Below are 18855 nucleotides of genomic sequence, written 5' to 3'. Positions count from 1 at the left end.
AGCAGGGACAGCCCTGACCCCCCCCCACACCCCCAGCCCCCCCCCGGGGAGCGGCCAGGGCTGCCCTCACGCTGCACTGAGGATGTCATGAATGCATCGGGGCTCTGCGAGCCGGGGCCGGCTCCTGGGGAGGGGGGGAGGGGGGGAGGGGGGGGGGAGGGGGGGGGCGGGGAGCAACAGCAGCAGCAGGGCTGGGAGCTTTGGGGGTGCTGGGGGGGGACCCCAAAGGCTTCTGCCCCAACCCAGCCTTTGGGGATGGCCAGTCAGGCAGGGCAGATGGAGGGATCCTGGGGTGCCCCCCTGCAGCAAAGAATCCCCAAGGACTTGGGGTGCCCCAGCCCCAACCATGCCCCCCCACACCCCTGGTTCCCCCCCCCCCCCCGTGTTTCCCCCCCCTCCTCCACTGCCCCTGCAGCAAGAACGAGCCAGGCACTAGAATAAATAAACTTTATTCTGGAGCCAGCCCCCCCCCCCCCCGCCCCCCCCCGATCCTCCCCGTGCTGGCAGGGCCGGACCCCGCTCCCCACAAGGCCAGGGCTGGCACCGCCGCACACCCCCACAGCCCCCACCCCACCTGGGGGGCCAGGGCAGGGCCCGCCCAGCACCCCCCGACTCTAAAACCACTAAAATCTCAACAACAACAAAAAAAAAATATTTAATAATAATAAACCGTGTGCCCCCACCCCCCAACCCCCCCACCCCCCCCACCCCCGGCAGCACCCACCGTGCCCCCATCACCTGCACAGGCCTAAAAACCCCTCCAAACTTTTACCAAAGGTTTTAAAACGTATTTATAGATATTTATAGATATTTATATATATATATACTTTGCTTTCTTTTCTCTTTTAAATGACTCTGCTTCCTCGGCGTGCGGGGTCTGGCTGGCTTCGCCCCCCCCCCCCCCCCCCGCCGGACAGCCGGGACTGGGGGGGTGGCTTGGTGGTCGCGCTCCCGTGTGTGCTGGTGCTGGTGGGGCCGGGCTGTCCCCCCCCGGGGACACGGCCAAGGGCCCCCACGCCCCTGAAATGTGACTCAACCAACGTGCTTCGCCCGGGCCGGGAGGGGGGCCGGGGGCTGCAGGGCTCCCCGCGGGGTCTGCTCCGGCGGGGGGTGTCCCGGGGCTGCGCAGACGGGGGGGCTGCCGAGGAGTCCGCCCCAGTGGGGGCTGCAGCCAGGGTCGAGGCACGGGGTGCCCCCCCCTGCCACGTGCCGGGCTCTGTCCTGGTGCGCGCCGGGCGCGGGTCACGGCGAATGCGTGGCCGGGCTGCTGCGGTTGGAGCTGGGCGAGAGGCTGGGGCTGCAGCTGCCCGGGGGGGGGTCCCAGACTGCTCCCGCGGGGGCCACCCGGCTGCCCCCCCAGCGTGTCCATGCCCTCCGAGTTCTCCAGCATCTCCTGGATGAGGGGCGGCATCGATCCCGGGATCTCCATCTTCAGCGTGATCACCCGCTCGGCACCTGGGGGAAGCGTTGGGGTCAGCAGCTGGTACCCTCCAAACCGGTACCCCCCAAACCAGCATCCCCAAACCGGCACCCCCAAACCAGCATCCCAAACCGGCACCCTCAAACCAGCATCCCAAACCAGCATCCCAAACTGGCACCCCCAAACCGGCACCCCCAAACCAGCATCCCAAACCGGCACCCCTAAACCAGCATCCCAAACCGGCACCCCCAAACCAGCATCCCAAACCAGCACCCCCAAACCAGCATCCCAAACTGGCACCCTCAAACCAGCATCCCAAACCGGCGCCCCCAAATCAGCATCCCAAATTGGCGTGCCCAAACCAGCACCCCCAAATTCGCACCCCCAAACCGGCGCCCCCAAATCCACAACCTCAAACTGGCACCCCGAAACTGGCACCCCCATATCCACACCCCCAAACTGGCGTGCCCAAACCAGCACCCTTAAACCGGCACCCCCAAACCGGCACTCTCAAACCGGCACCACCAAACCAGCACCCTCAAGCTGGCACCCCCAAATCCACATGCCCAAACTGGCACTCTCAAATTGGTACCCCCAAACTGAGACCCTCAAACCAGCCCCCCCAAATCCACACCTGCAAACTAGCCCCCCCCAAACCTGCATCCCAAATTGGCATGCCCAAACTGGCACCCTCGAACCGGCACCCCCAAACCAGCACCCCCAAATCCACACCCCCAAACCAGGACCCTCAAACTGGCACCCCCAAACTGGCACTCTCAAACTGGCACCCCCAAACGGGTGTTCCCACCCCAGCACCCTCAAACCCAGTACCCCCAACTCCACACCCCCAAACCAGCTCCCCCGGCTCTGCTCCCCCCACCAGGTGCTGAGGACGAGGGACGTGGCCACGTCCCCAGTGTCCCTGGAGGACACGGTGCTGTGGGTGCCCCCTCCCTCATCCCCTCCGGAGGATGCTGTGCCCTGGGGATGAGCAACCTGGACCCCCCCCACAGTGGTGCTGAGCCCCAGAACACGGAGCTGCAGGAGGGCACCCCCCCACCCCAAAACCCTCACCCTTGGCGCTGATGCTGCGGAGATCTGTGATCTTCATGAGCATCTTGGGAAACATGTGGGGCTTGTTGGGCCTCCTCTTCCTCACGTAGATCTTCAGCGCCTCCAGCAGCGGCTCCTGCAGCTTGTCCACTTTGTCGGGCTGCTCCAGGTCCTGGCGGTCTGAGGAGGGGGGGGGGACAACAGTAGTTACGGGGGGGCAGCACGCATCCTGTCGTTCCCCCGTGGGTACGGATACAGCCCAGCTCCCGGTGGGGGGGTCACCGGGGTGGGCTGTCTCGTGGCAAAGAGCATCACTTGGGGGCCTGCTTGATCCAGCCATTTGGGGAGGAGGTGCCGGGGGTCTGCCAGGGCGCCGGGTGGGTGCCTGTCCCTGTAACCCCCCGCAGCACCCACCTCCGCAGATGAGGCAGATGGCGCTGAGCAGCCCCGTCTCGGCGTCGTCCATCTCCAGCGGCAGCAGCTGGTTGGCGAAGGCGAAGACCAGGTCGGTGAGGGGCCCGAAGCCGGCGTTGTGCATCTGCGTGCGGTTCAGCGTCAGCCCGTCCGAGAAGGTCATGGTGTCCTGCTCCGGCGTGTAGCGCGTGCAGATCCGCAGGATCTGGGGGTGGGGTGGGGGTGAGCACAGCACGGGAGGGGCTCAGCCTGGTGTCCCCTCCCCAGCCCTGTCCCCAGCCCAGCCCCTGCCCTCACCAGGATGTCGAGGCAGGCGGCTTTGAGGAGGGTGATCTGGTCGGCGATGGTGAGCGTGGTGAAGCCGGGGAGCTGCTTGGCGAACTCCACCGTCTTGATGATGCACTTGGTGGACAATTCGCTGAACTTGTCCCACAGGTCAATGTCCAGGGAGACCCGCTGCTCCGAGCTGTTGTTCTGCGGCAGGAGGCAGAGGGGTGAGGGCCCGCCGGGGGGGGCTGCCACGCTCCCCAGGACCCCCCAGACCCCCGCCGACACTCACCGTAGTGTATTTGCCAAGCTGGCAGAGGGCAGGGAAGGTCTCCTGGTGGGCTTTGCGCACCTTCTCGATGAGCTCCTCCACCTCGGGGGTGATGATGTAGCTCTCTGAGCACTCCGGCTTGGGCACGTCCTTCTTCTTCTTGTTCCGGTCATTGCGGACGGCTGCGGGGACAGCAGGGTCGGCGTCACCCAGCCCCGTTGCCACCCAGCCCCTGCCCAGGGTGGGGGTCAGCTCCACCGCGCTCCCTTCCCCTGCCCAGGGCAGGATGAGGACCCTGCCACCAGCAACGGGATCAGCCGCGGTGACAAACGGCCAGCGGAGCCACCAGCCCCTCGCAGCTCTCCTTTAAATAAGCCCTCAGGTCATTAGGAGGCAATTAGGGGTGACAGAGCACCCGTGGGAGGGGGGAAACACCGCACCCCCTGCCCTGGGGACAGTGCTCAGCTCGGCTCTGCAGTGCCGATACAGCGGCGAAAAACACCACAGAGAGAAAATGGCAGCTGAGGCACCGCGCTCGTCACGGGGGTGTGCAGAGGACGCCTGAGACGGGGGGGGGGGGGGAGCAGGGATCAGCCTCTGTGGGCTGGGGGGGCCAGGAGCCCCCTTCGGTGCAGGGTGAGATGCAGTCCCTAGGATGCTGAACCCACCCCCGGCTGTGCCTGGCCCCCCCCGGCAGCTGGCAGCCCCCTCCCAGGGGGTCACATGCCCCACAGGGGCAGGCAGATGGGGCAGGGCTTGCGGGGGGGGGGGGGGGGGGGGTGGGCAGCTGCGCCCCAGCAGCCATCACCCCCGGTCACCCACCCCCGGTGATGCCGCGTCGCACAGGGGGTACAGCCGGGCACCATGACAACTGGCACGCAGGCACCGGGAGGCCTCGTCAGCATCATTTATCTCTGACATCATCAATCATGCGTTGCCCAGGCAACAGCCAGGCTGCGACACAAACCTAGGGGGGCCCCCCCATCCCCCCCCAGGGCCTTGCTGGGCACATGGTTGGGGCTGCCGGGATGGCCAACTGTGGCCAGACCCCCCCCCCAGCTGCACACAGGCAGGGTGTCCCCATCACTGCCCTGTCCCCAACCACATCCTTGTCCCCATCCCATCACCGTCTCCATCCCCATGCCATTCCGGTCCCTGTCCCCATCCCTGTCCCCATTCGCGTCCCCAATCACACTCACACTCCTTGGACATGCCGACTTCAAAGCACTTCTGGAGGCGGCAGTACTGGCACCGGTTGCGCGTCACCTTGTTGATGATGCAGTTCTTGTCCCGGTGGCACGTGTACACCATGTTCTTCTGGATGCTGCGGCGGAAGAAGCCCTGGGGACCCCACAGACCCCAGTCAGTGCCCAACTGGGGACCCGAGGGGACGGTGACCCCGCCATGGGGTGCTGGCAGCTCTCACCTTGCAGCCCTCGCAGGCGCTCACCCCGTAGTGGTACCCCGAGGACTTGTCCTGGCAGACGAAGCAGGGCTTGTAGATGCGGGGCAGGGGTGGGGGCGAGGGGGGGCTGGGCACGATCTCCTCTGAGCTGGTGCTCTGCGTCTCGACCGCTGCAGGGAAGAGGATGGCACTCAGGGCACCGAGACCCCCAGGCAGGGCTGGCCCTGTGGGGACCCCCACGTCCTGCACCCCCTGACAGCGCCAGGGCTGACCCCTGGGGCCAGGGGTCCCGGCAGCCCCCGTGTGCTGCCCACCCCAGCCCTGCCCGACCACGGGGCCAGGTCACACGGGGCCAGCGGGGAGAGGACGTGAGCTGGGAAGATGCAAGTTGACATTTCCAGGCCACAGAGACGATGTGGAATTCAGGCAGACAAAAAAAAAAAATTAAAAAAAAAAAAAAAAAAAAAAAGAAAAGAAAAAAAAAAAAAAGAAAGAAGCTGGGATCCCAGGAGCCCCCCGTGTGGGCGGCACTGATGGCATCCGTGGGGCCAGCATGGTGCAGGGCCAGGGCAGGGGGCGGGGGACAGGGGGGTGGGGGGCAGTGCCACACGCTTGCACGTGTGGGCACACACGTGTGCACAGCCCGGGCCTGCCCGCTGCCCCCCAGCCGGTGGCAGGGCCCCCCCAGAGGGGACGGGCACGGCAGCACCCCGCTGGCACCCCATGGCCCCCCCATGGGGGACAGCCCCGAGGGCAGCGCTGGCCCCATCCCTGCAGCAGGCAGCCCCAGCCACCACGTGCTGCAACGGCCCCACCAGCCCGCAGGGTGCAGCCCGTGCCCCCTGCACCCCAACATCTCCTGGGACACGTCTGCCCCCCCCTGCACCCCAACATCCCATGGGGTGTGCCAGCTCCCCCCTGCACCCCAACATCCCACGGGATGTGTCTCACCCCAGCACCTCATGGGACATGCCAGCTCGCTCCTGCCCCCCAGGACCACCCGGAAGATGCCCGAGCCCCCCGGGATGAGCCCCGTCGCCCACCCCAGCACAGCCCCAGCCATGGGGGGGTGGGGTGCAGGCGGGGTGCAGTCCCCGGTGCGGGGTGCAGCCAGGCAGGGGTTAAGCGCTCCCCGGCTGCTCCGGGATGTTTGCGAATGTTTTTCTGCAGCGGAGCCAAGCGAACCAGTCAAACAGGATATTAAAGGCCTGGCCCGCCGGGGGAGTCCCGGCCCCCCCCCCGCCCCCCCAGCCCCTGCACCCCAAAAAGGGCCCCGCCACACTCAGGGTGCTGCGGGGACAGGCCAGGGGCACCCACCCCACACCCACCCCGAGCTGAGCCAAGGGGGGGTCCTTGCGGGGTGCTGGGGTTCGGGAGGGTGACGGATGATGGGTGGGGGTCCCCAGCCTGGCTGTGCCACCACCGTGCAGTGGTCCTGGGTGCAGACGGGGCCAGGGAGGGGGACAGTGGGGACAAAGCCACCTACCCCATTGTGCTCATCCCCCTGCCCCGCACAACGGCGACGGGTGAGCATGCTGGCGCGGAGGTGAGTGTGCGGGTGGGATACGGGTGTGCAGGGTGGGGTACGAGCGTGCAGGGTGGGATACGGGTGTGCAGGGTGGGATACGGGTGTGCAGGGTGGGATACAAGCGTGCAGGGTGGGATACGGGTGTGCAGGGTGGGATACGGGTGTGCAGGGTGGGATACAAGCGTGCAGGGTGGGATACGGGTGTGCAGGGTGGGATACAAGCGTGCAGGGTGGGATACGGGTGTGCAGGGTGGGATACGGGTGTGCAGGGTGGGATACAAGCGTGCAGGGTGGGATACGGGTGTGCAGGGTGGGATACAAGCGTGCAGGGTGGGATACGGGTGTGCAGGGTGGGATACGGGTGTGCAGGGTGGGATACAAGCGTGCAGGGTGGGATACGGGTGTGCAGGGTGGGATATGAGTGTGCAGGGTGGGATACGGGTGTGCAGGGTGGGATACAAGCGTGCAGGGTGGGATACGAGCGTGCAGGGTGGGATACGAGCGTGCCAGCACGGAGGTGAGCGTGCAGGGTGGGATACAAGTGTGCAGAGTGGGACACGAGTGTGCCAGCACGGAGGTGATTGTGGGGTGGGATACAAGTGTGGGGGTGGGATACGAGCGTGCAGGGCACAGAGATGAGCGTGCGGGTGGGATACGGGTGTGCTGGTGTGGAGGCGTGAGGGTGGGATACGAGTGTGCAGCCAGCAGGGAGGCGAGCATGCAGGGTGTGAAGGTGAGTGTGCAGGGTGGGACAGGAGTGTGCAGGGTGGGATACAAGCGTGCAGGGTGGGACAGGAGTGTGCAGGGTGCGGAGGCGAGTGCGCAGGGTGGGACATGAGCGTGCGGGGTGGGATGCGAGCATGTGGGGTGCAGAGGTGAGCGTTCGGGGTGCAGTAGGAGCGAGCGGGGTGCGGAGGCGAGCAAGCCGGGCAGAGCTTCCCGGGCGGCACTGAATAAATCACCGCTGCCACTCGAGGGAGCGGAGCCATTAAAGTGACTGAGCGAACGTCGTCTATAATTTATCGCCTCTTTTATATAATTTAAGAACTTCCTCGTGAAGAGCTGCACTCACAAAATGCAGATTTGACAAGATTTTGATGTGCTGGGTGCGGAGGGGGGGAGGGGACCCCGCTTCCCCCCCCCCCACGCGCCGGCACACGCTGGCGTCCCCAGGCAGGCACGGCTGTGCCAGCGCCACGGGAATCCCCCGCCACCGCTGCCACCATCGAAGGGACCGCCGTGCCACCAGGGTGGGGACGGGGCCACAGGCACCGCAGCCAGCCCCTCACCCTGGCATCAGGCCTGGGCGCCCCTCGCACCCCTGCGGGGCAGGAGGTGGACACAGAGCAGCACCCAAAGGTGCTGAGCGGGCAGGATGGGTGCAAACCACCCTTGCTCCTGCAGGGCTGGGTGCAGGAAGGTCTGGCTGGGGACCCCAGGGACCCCGTTTGTCCCGGCTCCCTCCCCTCCCCCAGCCCCATCTCCTGGAACAGGAGGGATGCAGGCGGCCCCCCCGCCCCCCCCGCCCGGAGGAAGCAGAGCCCAGCTGCAGACCAGATGCTGCAGCTCCGCCAGCATCCCCGGGCGAACGCGCCGCCCCCGCCAGCCGCCCCGCTGGCCGCTTCCTGCCCGCACCGAGGGACCCCGGGGCACCCCGACACCCGGCACCCCCGCCCTGGCGTGGGAAAGCGCCCGCGGGGCCACGCCGCCTGCCAGGGCCCGGGGGGGGCACAGCAGACTGGGCTGCTGCCACCCCCCCCAACAACCGGCCATCGCTCCCAGGCCAGAGCCGGGATGGGGCGCAGGGCTCTGGAGTCGGGGGGTGCAGAGGAAAGCCCACCCCGAGGGGTGCTGTGCCAGGCGAGACAGTGGGCGCCCACCCAGGGACGAGGATCCCACATGCCCTGAATTCCTGCACCTCTCTGGGAGCACGGGAGGGGGGAAAGGAGGGTCCCAGCAGCCGGGGTGCCCTGCTGGGGGTGCCCAGTCCTGCCCCTGGGCACGGTGCTCAGCCTGCCGGGTGCTGCCACCCTGCCAGGTCCCCATGGGGCACCCTGCCCAGCAGACCCAGGGGTCCTGCCCACCACCAGCACTGGGGTCCTTGCCACCCCAACTCTCCCCCCCATCCGCTGCGCTGCCACCCCACCCCCCCCGCGCCACAGCGCTGCGCTGGCTGCGTGCCACCGGCCAGCCCGGGGTGACGGAGCACGGCTCACACGAGGGCACCCTGTGCCCAGTGGGGTGGTGCCCACGCACAACCCAACCCCACGTACGCACACCGCGCCCCCCCCCCACGAGACCCCCCCCCCAGGCACCACCCACAGTGGCACGGGATGCCCGCTTGACTGGGTGGGTTCCTGCGAGCCCCTCCACTACCCCCTGGGAACCGCCTCGTGCCTCAGTTTCCCCAGCTGTGGTGTGGGGGTGTCCCCAGGCCCCGCTGCAGAGTCAGGAGGGCTCCCCACACCCCCCCACACCCCCCCACGCCCCAAGGAGCAGCTCTTCCCCCTGCGCCAGCGAGACGGCGTCCCGCCGGGCAGGGCAGCACCGGCGCCGGGCCAGCAGCCAGCACCTCGGGGCCAGCCCCGCTGGGCAGAGCCCAGCCACAGCCACAGCTGTCTCTGGGGAAACTGAGGCACGGCACGGCCGCCCCCGACACCGCTAAGGCATGCCGCAGGCTGGCATCTCCGGGCTGGGGAGACACGGCACCTCGACGTGACGTAGGGAACGGGGCACCCTGCCAGGGAGTCCCGCCAGCACCCGTCACCCACGCGCCCGCCAGGTCATGGTCACCGTGACCAGAGCCCAGAGGTGTCCTGGTCGGGCCAGGGGCCCTGCACAGCACCGCAGCTGCGTGTCCACGCAGAGCTGCAGCCCACAGGGAAGGGGCTCAGGCCGGGCAGCCCCTCGCCCGCAGGACTGGGGGCATGGGGGGGGGGGGGCGGGGGGGTGGCCTCCAGTTGCCCCACTGAGGACAGCGCCGCCCCAGTGGGGTCCGGGGGGGTGGGTGTCCTGCTGCGCTAAGGGCATGGTACTGGAGCCTGGGCCACGCAGCCCCCGCCAGGCCCTGCCTGCACCCTGCTGGCCCTGGGGGGCTCCAAAGTCAAGCCCCCCCCTGCAGAGGCAGCAGCAGCCCCCGCAGCAGCCCCCCACCGTCCCCAGCTGCAGACAAAGGCCCCTCACGCCATGCTCATGCCTGATGCCAGCGGAAAGGTCGAGCGGCCCTGAGACAATGGGGGGAGCGAGACGGCGGGGGCCATGGCTGCAGCCCCCCCCCCCTACCCCCCAGCACCAGCCACAAGGCACCGCACCAGCCACCGCTGCGGAAAGGGGGAACCAGCAACGGGGAGAGGGGCTCGCTGCCCCCCCAAGGAGCGAGGCAACCCCACCACCACCCTGTGGAAGGGGTGAAAGTCCAGCAGAGCCCGGCAGGACTTTCCCCAGGCCGTTATGGCGTTGGTGGCCCCTGGGAGCCAGGCCAGGCTGGGTGGCCGCCCGCTGGGGGGGCGGGGGCACGGGACCCCCTCCAGAGCCCCCCTGCGCAGTGGGCACAAAGCTCAGCAGGGCCCTGTGCCCCCCGTGGGGTGACAGCCCCCGGGCCAGCCAGCAGCTGGGGGTGCGATGCCTGTACCCCTGCGGGCACCCACCGCCCACCCCACGCCCGCGCGCCCTCCACGCCCCACAGCACCGGGGGATGCCCGTCCCCAAGGACAGTGGGGGACCCCCGGGGGACACTGTGCTGTGACCCCCCCAGGGACAGAGGGCAGGATCCCACCAGTGGGAGCGGGACTGGCCGAGCCCCACACCAGCACTCAGGACACCCCAGCCCAGGGGGGCACCCCGATCCCTGGCAGGGTCGTGGCCAGGGGGGGCCCCACGCTACCGCCCCCCCCTCCACCCGTGCAGCCGCAGCAGCAGCAGGCGCAGCGGCTCTGTAGTTAATTGGATTTTGTCGGAGCCCTTATCAGGAGGGAATGAAATTCCCGGTGGAGCTGGCGCTGCCGCGGCCCCCCCCCGCGGGAAGGGGGTGCGAGGGGAGCCCCGGCGCGGCTCCCCCCGAAATGGGACGCGGGTTGTTTATGGCCGAGCCGGCGGCATCTGCGCACAGCTCGGCCCGCGATGGGGCGGGCGGGGAGGGACGGGGGCTGAGCCCAGCACCCCCCGGCCCAGCACCCAGCACCCTGCTCAGCCCCTCCCGCCGCGCCAAGCACCCATCCCCCCCCAGCCCCCAGCTCCCATCCCCGCCGCCCGCCCCCCCCCGCCCCCCCCCGATCGGCCGGCACCCGAGGCCGCAGTGAGGGGCCCGGCCGCCCCCGGGGCGCAGGTACCTACAGCGGCCGGAGCTGCTCCAGGGCGGGGGGCGGCGGGGGGCGCCGCGGGGCGCGGGGGGGCCGCGCTCGGGCAGCAGGCAGCCCCGGCCCGGCCCGTAGAAATCCATCCGGAGGAAGGGGCCGGGGGGCAGCCCCGCCACCGCCGCACCCTCGTACATGGCCCGGGGCCGCGGGGGCGGCTCCCCCGCTCCGGCGGTGGGGGCGGCCCCGGGCACTCAGCGGCCTCCCCCCCCCCGGCGGCCGGGCCCCCGGGGCGCCCCGCGCCGCGCTGCCATGGCCCCGCCGCCGCTCAGCCGGGGAGCGGGGCCCCGCCGCTCCGCTCCGCGCCCGGGCAGGCGGCGGCGGGAGGGGGAGGGGGAGGAGGAGGAGGAGGGGGAGGGGAGGAAGGCGCAGCCCCGCCGGCTCTGCGGCTCCGGCAGCCCCGGTCCCTCCCGACACCCGCCGCCTCCCCACAGCCTTAACCCGCTGCGCGCCGCGGGGCCGCCCCCCCGCCCCGCTCCGCTCCGCTCGGCCAGCGCCAGGCGGGAGCGGGCCGGGGGCTGCCCGGGCCCGGGGGCTGCCCGGCGGCCGCGGCTCATTTGCGTAATGGGATGCGGGTGAACTGCGGGTGAACCCGGCGGGGAAGGGCTCACCTCGCCCTGACCCCCGGCCGCCCCCCGGGGTGCGGATGCCACCGCACTGGGGGGCCCGGGGGGGCGCACAGGCGTGTGCGCGTGGGTGTGCATGCATGTGCATGCGTGTCCCCGCTGCGCGATGGGGTACGTGCCTGTCTGCATCGCCGCTGCAGAAGGGCCCGTGTGCCCCCACTGCATCCTTGCGTGTGGGGGCTGCGCGTGGGTGCACGTGGGACAGCCTGTGTGCGCACACACGTGCACATTCCTTCTGCACACACGTACATGTGTGTGGCACCATGTCCCCACCAAGCACAAGGAGCAGCCAAGCATGCCCCACTGGATCTGTGTGTGTGCATATGCACACCCCCACTACACACATGTGTGCTTGCGTGTGCACACATGTTCCTGCTGCATGATAGGGTATGTGCTTGTTGGCATCCCTGCGGCAGAGGGCCTGTGTGTGGTCCCACTACACCCCTGCATGGTGGTGGGGGTGTGTGCGTGTGCATGCGTGTATGCGTGTGCACATATGTGCACACAGGCTGTCCTGTGTGCACATACACATGTGCATTCCTTCTGCACACTTACATACATGCTGTGCTTGGTGGGGACATGGTGTCACATACAACAGCTGAACACATCCCTGCTGGATCTGCACATGTGCACAGCCCCACTGCACACGCATGTGCTTGCATGTGGCCCATGAGGGCAGAGAACAACACACTAGCCCTTCCCACCACGCTGCCCATGTACATGCCCCCACTGGAGTTGACGCCCCAAAGCCAGGGCCCCTCCTGGGGCCACCAAGCAGTGGCAGCACAGACCAGTGTCACCCCACGCAGCACAGCTGGCTCAGCACCGCTGCCTGCACCCAGACAGGGACTGACCCACACCAAGGATGGACCCGCACCAAGGACAGTGGCCACCAGCCGGGCTGGTAGGACAGGCACTGGCAGTGCCACCTCCCCACTGCACCGTCTCACCGTCTCGTCTCACCCACTACCCTTGCTTCCAACACCGCAGCAGCACCAGCACGGCCACTCCACAGCGGGCACGGAGCCTCTGGACCCCACAAGGGTTCGTGGTGCCCCAGCCTGGCACTGCCCACCACAGTTGTGCCCAGGGTGCTGCAGGGCCCAGGGACAGGAGAAGCACATGCGTGTGCACAGCTGGGCAGATGTGGGCACTACCACACACGCCAGCCCTGCACAGCCACATGAAGCAAGCAGGGAGCGTGCACGAGCAGATGTACGTGTGCAAGCGTGTGTGCATGTGCGTGTGTGCACACAGAGCAGTATGCAGGATGCAGGGCAATACACACACACAGAACTGTGCGTGCACACACACCCCGACACCGAGGGCACCCTCTCGCCAGCACGGGCAAACTCTGCACACCCACACGCCACAGCCCTGCACACGCCAGCAGCACCCCCAGCCCCGGCCCCAAAGTGAGCAGCCAGGGCCGCCCCACTTCCATTCCCAACCTGCCCCCCCAAAGAGAGGGGAGGAAAGGGGAGGAAAACAAAACAAAAAAACCCCAAAAACAAAACCAACCAGAATAAGAAAAAAGGCCGGGAGGCGTGTGCGTGTGTATGTATGTGTATGTGTGTGCATGTGTGTGCGTGTGTGCCTGCGCTGCGGATCAGCAGCGCCTGTTTAAATAATAATAGAAAGTCAAAGGCTTTGCTTAGCCAGCAGGTTTCTGAACAAAAGCCCAGCGCTCCTCCAACTTCCTGCAGCGAACATGACAAATGTCTGCTTTGACTCATTTACCAGCGCTGGAAAGAATGTGGCTGCGACGGAGGGGACGGAGGGGACGGAGGGGACGCAGGCCGATGGCACCGCACGGCTGGGCTGTGGCACGGCTGGCCATGGCACGCAGGCCGGTGGCCATCCCACCGGGCAGCGCTTCCCCTCCCGCGCCGGTGGCTACAGGAAGAAACAGAGATTACAAAAAAAAAACAAAAACCAAAACCCCAAAACCAAAAAAAAAACCAAAGCCTTAATGCAGAAGCCAAGAGGAACTGGGCGAGGGGAGCGCTCTGCACGCAGTCCCACGGCACGAGGGGGATGGGGACGCCCCATCTGTCCCAGCACCTTGTCCCACTGCCCCACCAGCAGCCTGGTGACACTGGAATGGGGTGACACTGGAATGGGGCCCCTCAGCAGCACCCCAAAGCCCTGCTTCCTGCTGGCCACACTCATGAGGGTCACCGATGCTCCGAGGAACACAAGATGCCCTCACAAGCATGATGGAGACCCAGCCACAAACCCCATGGGGACACACCAGGGGACACTTCTGTGCCTGGTGGCACTGGAATGGGGTGACACTAGAATGGGGCGACACTAGAATGGGGCCCCCAATCAACAGCACCCCCCAGCCCCGCTTCCTGCTGGCCACACTGGTGGGGGGGATCACTGATGCTCCGAGGAACACAAGATGCCCCCACGAGCATGATGGAGACCCAGCCACAAACCCCATGGGGACACCATGGGGGGACACCGCTGTACCTGGAGCGGGCAGCTCGGGGACTGCGGGGTCACAGCCCTAGCGGACAACGGGACGTGGGCAGGGATGCTGGGGACCCCCCATGCAAACCCCCCCCCCCCCAGCCTGGGTTACGGGGTGCTTGGCCCCGGCCCCTTCCCCCCAGCATCACGCCAGCACCTCGGGGCCCTGCAGCCCCCCCTCCCCTCCACCCACTTCAAAAGACCCCATTTATCCCCCTTCAGTGGCTTTTGAGCGCGGCAAATTCCCGGCCGGCGCAGGCGGCTCCCCCCGGCCCCCGTGACAGTGATAGAAAACCTCCGCCGTAATGGGCTTTCCAGGCGCGGGGGCCCAGCGCCCAGCTCAGCATCATCAATCTTCCCAGGGCGGCGATGGGGGGGGCCAGGGGGTCCCCAGCACCGCACCCCACAGGGACTCCCCGGCCTCTGCCCCGAGAGGGTGCCCCCCCAGCCCCACCACCCCCCTGCCCGCGGCCCCCGGCCCTGCAGGGAGCACGTTTTGCTCATTAATTTTTAAAAATTAATTAATTACGGGGCGCTGCGGGGGAGCGGCTGCAGCGCTGAGGAAATCGGAGCCAGAGGGTAGGGTGACACGCCGGGCCCGGCCGCGGGGCCCCCCGTCCCGGCAGCCCAGAGCGGGGTCGGGGGGGCCCGGCTGCAGGGGAGGGGGGCCGCACCGGGGTCCCGATTCCCGCAGCCAGGCCTGGGAACCAGGGCAGAGGGAGGGTGGGCTGGGGGTGGCAGCCCAGGGAGCCCCTTGTGGGGCAGTGGGCAGAAATCTGCCGTAGCCCGCCGAGACCCCCGCCTGGGCCAGCAGCGGGGAGGGGACCCCCAGGGCCAACCAGACCCCACGGCAAGAGGCCACCGCAGAGCCCCTGGGACAGGGATGAGGGCACAGGCACGGCGCTGGCACCGCCACACATGCACACACGCGGCACGGGCACACCGGCGGCCCCGCGACGTGCACTGCGGGCACAGACACACACACGCGGGGGGGGCTGGCACTGCGTGCACGCGCGCTCACCCCCCCCGCACGGCCGCTCAGCCCATGTGTATGCTGGCTACGCGCGGCGCCCAGCCCAGCGTGCACACGTGGGTGTGCACACACAGGCGTGCGCACACGGGCATGCACAGCCGACAGCGCACGCGCACAGCACCGTGGACATGCAGCTCCATGCACACGCAGTTGCACGAGGCAGGCATGCACACACAGCCCCCCCCCCCCCCCCCAGTGTGCACACTCACCATGTGAGCTCACTTATGCCACACGCAACTGTGAACGCAGAGAGGCCCCACAGCCACCCTGGGTGTCCCCCGGTGCCCCCCCGCCCACCCTGGGGTGCCCCACATCGGGGGCCGGGGGGGAGGGGCCGGGGGGAGCAATGCCAGGGATCCCCAGGGACCTCCACTCACTTCCCCCTTTGCCAGGCGCTCTGACACCGGCACTAAGGGACACCCTCCTCAGGCCAGGGGGGTGCAGGAGGCCCCCCCGCACCCCCAGCAGGCAGGGCAGCCCCCAGCACCACAAACAGGATATGGCCAATCTATGCCAAGGGCAAAGCACACAGCACCGCAGGGGCCCGATCCGGCCCCGGCAGCACCCCTGCAGCCCCACTGCCCCCCCGGCTCCCCCATCCTGACACCCACAGACCCAGCAGGGTGCCTATCTGAACCCTGGGGGGGCATCTGCACCCCCAGGAGGTCCCAGCCGGATCAGCCCCGGGGCCGTACAGCTGCAACACATCTGGCGAGGGCGGGCCGGTGGTGGGCTGGACACGGGGGGGGGGGGGGGGGGGGGGGGCCCGCACTGAGCCCCCTCCGCAGCCCCCCAGGCCCCCTCCCAGCTGGGACACAGACCCCAGCACCTCCTTGCTGGCCCCGACCACCAGGAGCCAGAGCAGGGGCACCTCGTGTGGGCACACCCCAAATACTGCAGGACCTACACACAGGACACCCACCCCGGCTGTACGGGTGCTACGGGGGGGTGCAAACACGGTGCCCCCACTCCCTGTGTCCCCCGGGACCCCCGGGCACCCCAGCAGGGAAGGCCAAGGGGAAACTGAGGCAACGGTTCACCCTGTTGCCATCAGCCCCAGGGCAACCCCCAGCCCTGCCCATGGGACCCCAGCCCCAGTGTAGAGATGGGGGGGGGGACGGGCGGGGGGGGGGACAGGACAGGTGGCCCCCCCCCGACCCGTTCCCACAACACTGCGCGGCGGGAATGGCCCCAGAGCCAGCGCGGAGGAGGGGCCCCACCCGCCGACACCCAGTCGCTGAACTGGTCCCACTGGGTCCCACCGCCGCCGGGGCGGCTCCGGCGGGGGACAGCACCCGGGGCCGGCCCTGCCCGGGCCTGCACCGTCCCCCGGGGCCAGGGCTGTGCCGGAGAGGGCCCTGCCACACCCCCGACCCACGGGGACCTCCCCGACGGCGGGCGCCGCGGGGGCACCCATGGCGGCACGGCGATGGCACCCATCCGCAGGGGTGGCAGGATCCAGCAGCTGCCCCGTGGCACCCAGCGGGGGTTCGGGGAAACTGAGGCACGCTGAGGGCTGGGGGGTGACGGCGCAGGGAGGACCCCGGCCCGGAGCCCACCGCCCATGGCTCCCAGCTGCCGGCGCGGCGGGGCGGTGATTACCGGGGCCGTGATGGACGACCCGATGATTGCCTTCATCGCCTCCCCCACGGGCGGCCCCCCGCGCCGCCGGCGAACAAAGAGCCGCCGTGGGGACGCAGCGCACACACCGGGCCCCCCGCCACCACCGAGCCGCCCATCACCACGGAGCCCCCCGTCCGCCAGCCTGACCGCGGTGGGTGCCGGGGACGGGGACAGCCAACGGCCCCTAACCAGGGCCAGCTGGGCCGTTAACAGCCGGGGTATAAACACGGCCATTAACGAAGGCGGCCACACAGCAGCAATTAACTGACACACACACCCCGCCAGGTGCCACTGCCCGCTCCCTGCCTCAGTTTCCCCAGCGGCAGCACTAATGGGGACACACAGTGAGAAGCACCCGGCGCTCGGCCTCCCTCCCACCAACGTGCCAGTGCCCCCCAAACACAGGCTCCTCATGGGTGGGCGATGCGGTGGCCGACAGCCAGGGAGACCCCCCAGCTGCCTTCACCCCTGCCACCACCCTGGGCAGGTTACAGAGCGGGCGCCGGAACAGCAGCCTGGGGTCTGTACCCACGTTCACAACCCAGGCACAGAGGGGTCCACACACACACCCCCATCACTCGGGGGGTCCCACCCCACCCCCCACGAGGCCGCGGTACTCACTGGCAGGTGTGGGGGTGCTGTATCCGCTGACGGGCAGCTGGTGCTGGATGCAGCAGTGTGGGCGGTCGACAGCCCCCCCAGCATGTGGGGAAGAAGAAGGCATAAGGGGGCACAGGGTAGCCATTGTTCCAGGCGTGGGGCAGGAGTGCTGTTGCTGGCCTATGTGGGGGTCTCCGGCGTGGCGGGGGGGAGCTCTCAGGCGCGGGGCGCAGGGGCCCGAGCAGAGCATGGGCCTGTGGGCACCCCAATGCGGGGCTGTCCTTGCTGGTGGCGCTGGCTCCTGCGATGCTGCTGGGGGTAGTGGGGGAGAGCAAAGAGGGGGGGGTTTGCAGAGGGGTTGGGAAACCCAGGGCCCCAACCCCGAGGTGGCACCCACCAGCTGTGCCTCAGTTTCCCCAGAACCCCCCACCCCAAGGGTCACATCCCTCCCGGCCCCAGGAGGGCGCAGCCGGCCGGGCCCAGCGCTCCCCGCGAGATTAACGACAATCCCCCAGATTAACGACACCGGGACCGGCGGGGCCTGGCAGGCCCAGGTCACTAATCCCAGCTTAGCGGGCGAGGGCACAGGGGGACGGCATGGGGACATTGTGGCCCCCCAGGGCACCCCCTCAAGGCCAGGGGCCACGCGACGGCCGCAAACCTGCCCCCCTCCCCCAGGTCTGGGCCTGGGTTCAGGGGTGCATGGGGGTGCCAGGGGGGGCAGCACCCCTTGGCCCAGCACAGGGGGCTATGAGGCAGCCAGGGGAGGTTGGGGGGGGCGGGGGGGGGGGGTGGTGGGGGGCACAGGCACACCAGGGTCCCCTGAGGACAGCGGCTCTGCTCCAGCCCGGCTCTGCTGTCACGGCCACGCGCCCACTCGGGCTCCGCTCCCCCCATGCCCGCACCGAGCGCCACGGGGCTCAGCCACCCGGCTGCAGGGTGGGAGGGGGCTCAACCCCACCGGGACCGGCACCTGGGGGGCTCAGCCTGGCCAAGCGCCACAGGGCTGGGCTCTGCCCGTCGTGCCATGTGCCAGGCTGTGCCGTGTGCTGGGCGGTGGCGGCAGCTCCCCAGCAGCCCAGCGGGGCAGGGACCCCAGGGCCCAGGCCGGGCTGGGGGGGCAGCGTGGGAAGGGGGGCACGGGGCTTTCACAATCCCGGGCTGGCTGTTTATTTAAGCGCTGGCGCAGGGCCCGGCGGGGGCTGTTTATTTGCCGAGAGTGCTGGCTCCCGGCCTCGCGGAGGCGAAAAGGATCCAGAGGAACAAGGCTGGGCCGCCCGGCGAGGCGCTGGGGAGGGGCCGGGATGGGCATGGCCCTGCCCGCCCCCCCAGCACCCACTTGGGTGCACCCACTGGCAGCAGGACCCCCAACCTCACCCTGGCACCCACAGCCCCACCGCTGCCCCCCATGATGGGGACCCACTGGAGGACCTATGGGGAGACCCACAGTCTGGCTGGCCCGGGCTGGGGACCCAGCAGTAGCTGGGTGGGTGTCACATCCGTGTGTCCCCCCCCTGGCACAGGGTGCCCCGCTGGGCGCTGCAGCTTGCGCAGGATTCCCATGGGCACAGTGCCGGACACCGGGTCAGCATCCACCCGAGCCCAGCACCCACGGCTCAGCACCAGGGAGGGGGGACAGACCTCGAGCAGGGTCCCCACATGGCACTGCAGGGACCCCAGCCCCACGGCACAGGGGCTGCCCATGGCCCCCCAGCCGGGCCGTGGCCCCCAAGCCGCGCTGGCCGGGGGGAGCCGGGGGGAGGGAGGCGCGGGAAGAACTGTTTA

At 69.0% G+C, this 18855-nt stretch overlaps 1 protein-coding gene across 1 annotated transcript; it reads right to left on the bottom strand.

Annotated features, from left to right (window-relative positions):
- Positions 1–1099: 1099 nt before the first annotated feature.
- On the bottom strand, positions 1100–17141 carry RARA (retinoic acid receptor alpha; the record flags this gene model as incomplete). Its single annotated transcript, XM_005232685.4, is given in 9 exon segments — positions 1100–1315; positions 1317–1455; positions 2495–2653; positions 2888–3092; positions 3185–3361; positions 3447–3607; positions 4625–4766; positions 4852–5000; positions 17092–17141. Coding segments are annotated over 9 exon segments (1255 nt in total), but the record flags the coding sequence as incomplete, so codon positions are not given.
- Between the last annotated feature and the right edge of the window lie 1714 nt (positions 17142–18855).

This window comes from Falco peregrinus, chromosome 18, assembly GCF_023634155.1.
Source record: "Falco peregrinus isolate bFalPer1 chromosome 18, bFalPer1.pri, whole genome shotgun sequence".
NCBI classification, from domain to species: domain Eukaryota; kingdom Metazoa; phylum Chordata; class Aves; order Falconiformes; family Falconidae; genus Falco; species Falco peregrinus.
This window is presented reverse-complemented; position numbering and strand designations above follow the sequence as displayed.